Source organism: Engraulis encrasicolus, chromosome 4, assembly GCF_034702125.1.
Source record: "Engraulis encrasicolus isolate BLACKSEA-1 chromosome 4, IST_EnEncr_1.0, whole genome shotgun sequence".
NCBI classification, from domain to species: domain Eukaryota; kingdom Metazoa; phylum Chordata; class Actinopteri; order Clupeiformes; family Engraulidae; genus Engraulis; species Engraulis encrasicolus.
Genome location: NC_085860.1, coordinates 33,529,019 through 33,536,518, shown reverse-complemented (window position 1 = coordinate 33,536,518; position 7,500 = coordinate 33,529,019). Strand labels below are relative to the sequence as shown.

Sequence of the window (7,500 nt, the reverse complement as noted above, 5' to 3'; positions counted from 1 at the left end):
CTGTGAAATGCCCTGACTAAACCACAGCACTTTAACAGTCAAAAATAAATAGAAATATAGGATTTAAGAAATACATTCTTTTCAAATAAATGTAAAACAGATCAATATAGGCTACCACCCAGATAGCAGATATTTTGGCTTTGTTTTGGCAGATATCTGCAATTTATGGCTTCCTTTTGGCAAGCCATAAGCTTTTGGCAACATTTTGGCATGGTTATGGTTGACCTGGGCGCCAGTGAATTGGGGCGTTCCTCTGGAAAGCAAAAAAAACAAAGATTTGGCTAAAATATGGGTTGTTTATGGCTTCCCACAACACATTAAAACGCGCGGACTGTGAATGAATGAGTTATGGCCAGGTTATGGCATGTGTCAGGTTAATCTGAACCTCGGGTGGAGAGCGGGACAGCAACGTTCTACATTGGTGCGCTTACGGCAACCCAAAAGACTGCCAAAATCAACTGTCAAGAGAATTCCTGCTTGCCTCACTTCAGTTTCCCCAGCGCCAGTGTGTGTCAGACTTCAGTTTATGCAGGTAAGTGCAGTTGAAACGGTTTTATATTAAATACAACCGCCGATGACTTAAGAGATGAGGCATTTTGTGTTATCGGTTTTCATGTTGATTTCTAGGTCTGTGACCGTCGGTTTCCGTGTTATGCGCTGAAACTTAGATACCCTTAACAGGAGCTAAAACACAAGCGTCTGTGACACACAACTGTGACATTTAATCTTAGTTGCTACCCTCATACTCAGTAACGGTTGATTAAGTGTTGTTCTGTGGTTGAAATTCACTTTCAGATATCAATGCCAAGGGCATTTCAATCAAAGAACAACAACACTAGCAATCCCAGATAACTGCCCAACGACAGCTAGTAAAAGCCGGGAGCTAGCTAACTCAGGCATGGAGCATCTTCTACCTATCGGCACAAAGCAGAGCACTATCTAGCAATATCTGTCTGTCACGGAAAGTGTTGGACTCACTGTAATTCTAGCCTACTACTGAAGCAATCGAGTGAATCTGCTTTTTTCTACATTGTCTTTTCAGATGTGCTGCTGCTGAAGGCAGTCACCCGGTGGAGGAACTTGTTTTTTGACAGGCATACTACAGGTTGGTTCCACAATTTATTAACCTCTCTCTCTGGTCTAATCTTCGTTCGTTGTGAAAGTCCTTGCTTTTAATGTAACTGCTTTTAAGTATACGTCTGTATTGGGTAATGCAATGGTCGGTTTGTGTTTAAGCGCTGGCTATTTAACATGATCAGTTGTTAAGGCAGTGTGTATTGTTCAGCTATCAACAACAGGGGGTAAACCGTATACAGAAATGTGGCCCATGTAGGCCTATGTAATCTTGCTCTAACATTTGTAATACCTCAACACAGAGAGTAGCTTACTAGAGGTGTCAAAGGTAAAAGTAGAAGTGAATTCATGGTGAAATGTAAACAAACGCCTGCCCCCAGACCAGGATCTCTGAAAAGACTGAATAAGGGGGAAAAAACACCTCAGATATGCCTACTGACAAGTCCAGGGTAGTGGGAGCATTATTAATTGTCATTAACAATGGCACATGATATAACATAGTGACTAGTCTGTTTCACCAGTTATTTTACTGTAGGCACACCCAATGAGATAGATAGCCTACTGCTTTGTTGTTATTGAAAAACCTAAAAGCTAGGTTAAAAAAACCTCCAATTTGACCAGTACTCTGATCTTAGAATCAGTGGGCTACTATATACTCAAGTGCAAGTTATATGTTTTGGCAGGGTTTTGTTTGATTGAGTATTGTTTTTTTCCCCTATTTTTTTTTATCCCTTTTACTTTTGACAATTCCGTAGATGGTTGTACAATCTACTGTAGCCTACTACTCATGTCATTTAAAATGTATAAAATATGAAATAACATCTACATTCTCTTTTCAGATGCTGTGCTGCGAACGGACACTGCAGTCACCTGTGGGAGGGGTCAATCAAATCGGATCTCAAAAACAGGTACCAAATTTTAATAACACCCCTCCCCCCTCTCCCGTCTATTACTCTATTAATCAAGTGCATTTGTGCCGCCACTTGTCCAGGACACCCTTGTTAAAAGAGATTTTTAATCTCAACGGGTTTAATTTCCTGGTTAAATAAAGGTTAAATAAAAGAAGAAAAAAAATTTAATGCCACTGTTTTCAAAGTTACTTTTGCATGTAGTAATTCAAATTTGGTTTATCTTTTTATTCTTTCCTAGATGTCGCGAATCTGATCTGATCTACCTACCTCTATGTGGCAATAGAGTACCTGCTTTTACTGGCCAGGGGACCAAGATGAAAACAAGAGGCCTGTACCCAGACATCCAAGCACCCATCAAGTCACCCAGTCCTCCACCACCTGCCGTGCAGCTATACTCATCCATCAAATCCAGCCACTTGCCCACCCTAACCAGTCACAGCATTTGGAGGCAATAAAGTATAATGAAATGTATTTAATTGTCTTGGTTTTTTTTCTAGATGCATAAATATTCCAGTTTCATTGTTGAAAATCACGCATTTATTAAATGTGCGATTTTCAACAATAAAACAGGAATATTTAGTGATCCCAAATGTAGCCATAATGGGGCCAAATGTCACTTATTTGTCTTATAAGTTTCTCTGTATACCGGTACTTACATTATACGTATACAGGGAAACTTATAAGACAAATAAGTGACATTTGGCCCCATTATGGCTACATTTGGGATCAATTATGGGTACATTATGGCAGTATTTAGGGTCATTTATGGCTGTTCTGGGAGAGTTATGGGTACATTATGGCTGAATTATGGGTACATTATGGCAGTATTTAGGCTCATTTATGGCAGTTCTGGGACAGTTATGGGTACTTTATGGCTGCATTTTGGCTGAAGGGTGGGGTCTGGAATTCCTTTTGGGGCCTTTAAGGCTGTACGTGGAAATCCCAAATAGGTTTTGGGTGAACTTTGGTCAATTTATGGCTGGGTTTGGTTGGTTTTGGCATGCCAAATTTGGGCCACTTTTGGCCCGGGGACTCAAACCGAAGCCAGCCAAAAGGCCAAGACACAATTTGGCCCAAAACTCTGCCAAAAACATTTTGCTATCTGGGCACTTTCTCCTAACTTCCGATTCACAGAAGGCTACAAACCACAAGTAGGACCTGCACAAGGGCATTGATAAGACGACTGTTTGAATACAACTGCACCAGAGTTTGAACTCCCCGCTCAATGTCTGAAGTGAAGTGGCTACCTGGGGACTATTTTGTTCACCTACCTAGCTCTACAAGCTGTCAGTCTAGCCGAAATCTGACCATCTTTAATGCGACGAGTATCAACAAGTCTGTGAATGCTGTTGTTCTATGTGTTAAACAACAGCTCTACTAACTTCGCCATTGCTATGTGAAATCGACTGGACACTCCATTAATTATTGATTGACTAAAGGGAAGTTTCAAGAAGGTTGTCTCACAACACATTGCCGTTGAATGCAAAGCATTTGACCAGTTATCACATTTCACCTCGGTGTCATTCCAGGACTACGCTAGGACAATTCAAGCTTCATTGTCAAAAGTTGGGCGACCCACCTTTTTGTGTTGGAATTCGTACGCCAGTCCTCTCTCTGCTTCCAAACAGGTGCTCTGGTGCTCGTGCCTGCCTGCTCGAGTCCTTCCACTAGATGGGGTTCAAGTGTGGAATGGACCAGAGCCGTATATACGGCTCTGGAATGGACGTTAGGTATTACCGTAAAGACCACCGTAGAGGGTACATTTCATATTTAGAATCAGCCCAGGTTTCCACCACTACGCACGCATGTGTTTTAACCATGGTTTTAGGGTGATATCAAATTAGGATTTCATACTCAATAACACAAGTATGATGTTGTATTATTGTGGATAAACGGGAATGATTATTTCTAACTTGGTGTGCATTTGTCCAAAGTCTATGGCACTAGGGGTTTTTGTACTTACGGTTATACAATAGAGCGGAGTTGCCATGGGATACGCCAGAAGAGTCTTCCTCCCTTGTTTGGAAAGCATGTGTCTCGTGAGCAGGGTGTAGCCAAGATTGTCTTTATCTTCTGTTGTTGATCACAGAACTTGCTCAAGGTAATACCACTTTTCAGACTGTTTGGTCGCATACTTTTCTATCTATGGGAATAGTCACATTATTCTGCTAATCAATAATTGTGCAATCTAAAAGCGGTATCCAACGTTAGCTAAGATTACATTAGCAAGCTTAGCCACCTCTCTAGGAACCATCTCTCTGAACCAAAACAGAAGAGAGTTGATGTACATGCCTATTGTGAAGTTTGTTTGATATGAAGTCCGCATGTTTGCAAGAAAGGTTTACAAGCCATTATGTTGGCCTACGTTTACATTGAATATACCAGTCCGCTTCTGTCAGGGCACACACGTCCATGGATTGACATGATGCTTACAGGTTACCACGTATATCATGTTGTTTACTTATTATGTGTCAAGTTTTAGGCTTGTTGGTTGGTCACATTACTCCTATGAACTGGGAACTCAAGTAATTCATTCATGGCCAGTCTCGCCTTTTTGTTCGCTGAACACTGACGTCTGCTGCTCGGGGTAACGTCAAATCTGTTTGAGAGGTTAATCTCAAGTCACCACTGCGCGTACTAGGCCACTAGTCAATGAATCACGTACTAGATAGTGCTATACGTACTATAGTGAAGCAATATGCAATTGGATGGACCACATGGATCCCATCTTTGACAGGTTACATGTTCATCCATCAACGAACAGCATGGCCACTGTTTGATTGAATGGATGAATAATCGCATTATTAATGATGATTGGCCACGAGATTAACATTGAACAAGTCTCGTCACTCTCTGAAATTAAATCGTAATCCCTCCCGCTCCTTCTGTTGATCTCCGCCTGTCTGAGTGACCGACTGTCTTAGCGCGTAATGCCTTGATAGTAGCATCTGGCTGGGTATCTATGCGGTCGTCACTGCCGACCCATATGGCGCTGCCTGCGACACTGCACTTGTTGAACTGTGGTGCACTGTGCCCTGCTGCCCTGCCACAGAAGAAAACATAAACAAGATAACCAAGGGAAAGGGGATGAGCTTGCTTTGGCACGCGTTGATGTTGACATTCTGAGAAGCTGAAATCCTTTGAGTTTATGGGTGACAGAATTGCTTTGTGTGTGACATGTTCTCTGTCTTCTCCAACAGGTGGTGGATGTATGTGTGCACCGAATCATCTTGGTGAATATCTCGCGATTGATGTCACAAGCCAGCAGGGAATTGGGTGGAAATCAACAATCAACAATCAAGCTCAAACCCCCAGGACGGCATAACCCTTGGGTGATGACTGATTTAGAAACACATCCGTTGACATGGATCTAAGCACGGGTGAACATTGGAAGTATATGGATGCAGGAAGATCTGGACTTCAGACTACTGATTTTTAACAAGACGTTCATGAACACTGAACACAACGCTGAACTTCAATATTAGGTTCCTTGACCGTCATTGTGACTTGGGTCAGCCAGGATTTTAAGGGAACACATTGAAGCTTCCATTTAAGGACATGTCATACTACAATGGAGCAGAAAAAACAGTCTAAGCTTCTCTCGCAATCATGACGGCATGTAGCCCATAGTGGGATAGTAGTTTATGTACCCCCTCTCGCAGTTAGGACAGATCCAGAAGAAGGCCCTACCCAAGGGGTAGTCCCAGCCAGAGCAGCCCTTCCCTGGGCCAGTGCGCCCAGCTCTTCCCCTTGGCGGAGATGCTCCAGACCAACAACTACTCGCTGGTGCTACTGATCCAGCTGGTTTTGCTGACGTTTGATCTCTTCGTGAACTCCTTCAGCGAGCTGCTGAGGTCTGCAGCGGTGGTGCAGCTGGTGCTCTTCGTGTGAGTATCACAGACCTTACATCATTACATAACATTACATTCAGGGATCTAAATTAACACCAGCCAGCTGGCCAAATGCTGGTGAAAATGACTGAAAATACAGTAAGTGGGACCTACTGTAGGGCAAGGGCAAGGGCAGTCATGGTTAAGCGGTTAGGGCGTCAGACTTGTAGCCCAAAGGTTGCCGGTTCGACTCCCGACCCACCAGGTTGATGAGGGGAGTAATTAACCAGTGCTCTTCCCCATCCTCCTCCATGTCTGAGGTACCCTGAGTATGGTACCGTACCATACCGCCGCACTGCTCCCTTGGGGCGCCATTGGGGACTGCCCCCTTGCACGGGTGAGGCATAAATGCAATTTTGTTGTGTACCGTGTGCAGTGAACACTTGTGTGCTGTGGAGTGCTGTGTCACAATGACAATGGGAGTTGACTTTGACTTGGAGTTTCCCAATTGGGCTTTCGGGCTTTCACTTACTAAGCTGGGGACAAGCCCACTTAATTAGGTATGGCTGGTAGAAAAGGAAACTTTGGCCACTTTGGGTAGTAAGTGTATTTGTGTCTAGTAGACCGACATGGCGTCTACTAGCCAAATTGGCTAGTGAAAAACAGTTAATTTATAGCCCCCCTTATTACTGTACACTACATTATGCCTTTCGTGGGCGTTGCGAACAAGACAGGTGAAAGGGGGGCACTCCATCAGAAATGGGCAATGATGGGAAGACCCATTAATATAAACGGAAGAGCTCACATGAGTCTAGAAAGCTGTATAATAATAGTGCAAAAAGAAAAACATTATTAAAACCATTATTATTAGGTTTTGCTGTTTTCATAACCTTTAACATGCTGTTGGGTGATGAGGTCAGGGGGGCATCTTAAAAAAACAAAACAAAAACAGTTATTTAGATGCAGGGTATGGGTGACAGTTCCTGTAGTATTGGTTAAGGTGGCATTGGAACATGTAACCCACTGATCCTAAAGTAACTCCCAAACCATTTTGCCACAGCTGCCGTGGGAAAGAAAAAAAGCAAACTGCAGTGAGTGTGAGGACATGCCATTCTTGTTTTATATCTGTACGACTGTGTTTGTCATGCCTCTGCGTTTTGGATATGAGCACCTCTATCCTGTCCTGGCAGTGGAGAGTGGGGGAGACAGGAGGACCGGAGGGTGGGAAAGGAGTGGGACATTCAGTGGATCTTACAATGACACTTCTGCCTCTGGATGAAGTCACCAAGTGCTACCCTTCTTCCTGTGTTTGACTGAGCACAGTAAATTGAAGAGTTATGCAGGTACTGAAAGATAGGATCGATGTAGCCTGGGCGAAAGCCGACTGTTGACTACATCAAACAATCTGGCGAAAGCTAAGAGGAATCCGTCTCCATGGAGGGTGGGAGATGGTCTGATCTTACTCTGCCATAATTCATTGGAGTCCCGAATTCAAATTAAAACTCATATTGTGCTTTATTAGCATGACTGCTACGATATTTCGCAAAAGCATACAAATAACAAAACAAAAGTGTGAATAGTAGTGTTACCTTAACCAATCGGTAACGGACTTCGTGGGTGAGTTCTGCGTCACCACTCTCAACTGTTTGCTGATTGTCTAAGGGTGGTTAACGTTTAAGGGCGTA

General features: G+C 43.2%; 2 protein-coding genes and 1 long non-coding RNA gene across 6 annotated transcripts in view; 2 read left to right on the top strand and 1 right to left on the bottom strand.

Moving 5' to 3' along the window:
* Nucleotides 1-3,653, bottom strand: part of cracr2b (calcium release activated channel regulator 2B) — a 17,168-nt gene extending 13,515 nt beyond the window's left edge. For 2 of the 4 annotated variants that reach the window (XM_063196141.1, XM_063196144.1), the window contains exon 1: nucleotides 3,565-3,653. The gene's annotated coding sequence lies outside the window, so the exon portion shown is untranslated. The remainder of the gene's footprint in view (nucleotides 1-3,564) is intronic. The other 2 variants (XM_063196142.1, XM_063196143.1) reach the window with 2 other exon arrangements.
* On the top strand, nucleotides 475-2,563 carry LOC134446847 (uncharacterized). Its single transcript, XR_010034513.1, has 4 exons — nucleotides 475-532; nucleotides 1,043-1,105; nucleotides 1,914-1,982; nucleotides 2,224-2,563. It is a non-coding gene; the product is annotated as an uncharacterized LOC134446847 (long non-coding RNA).
* Nucleotides 3,654-3,964: 311 nt separating the features above from the next.
* The window catches only part of tmem138 (transmembrane protein 138), an 8,616-nt gene continuing 5,080 nt past the window's right edge, over nucleotides 3,965-7,500 (top strand). Inside the window, exons 1-2 of the mRNA XM_063196140.1 lie at nucleotides 3,965-4,086; nucleotides 5,186-5,872. Coding sequence (XP_063052210.1) covers nucleotides 5,745-5,872 — 128 coding nt within the window. The 5' untranslated portion in view covers nucleotides 3,965-4,086; nucleotides 5,186-5,744. The remainder of the gene's footprint in view (nucleotides 4,087-5,185; nucleotides 5,873-7,500) is intronic.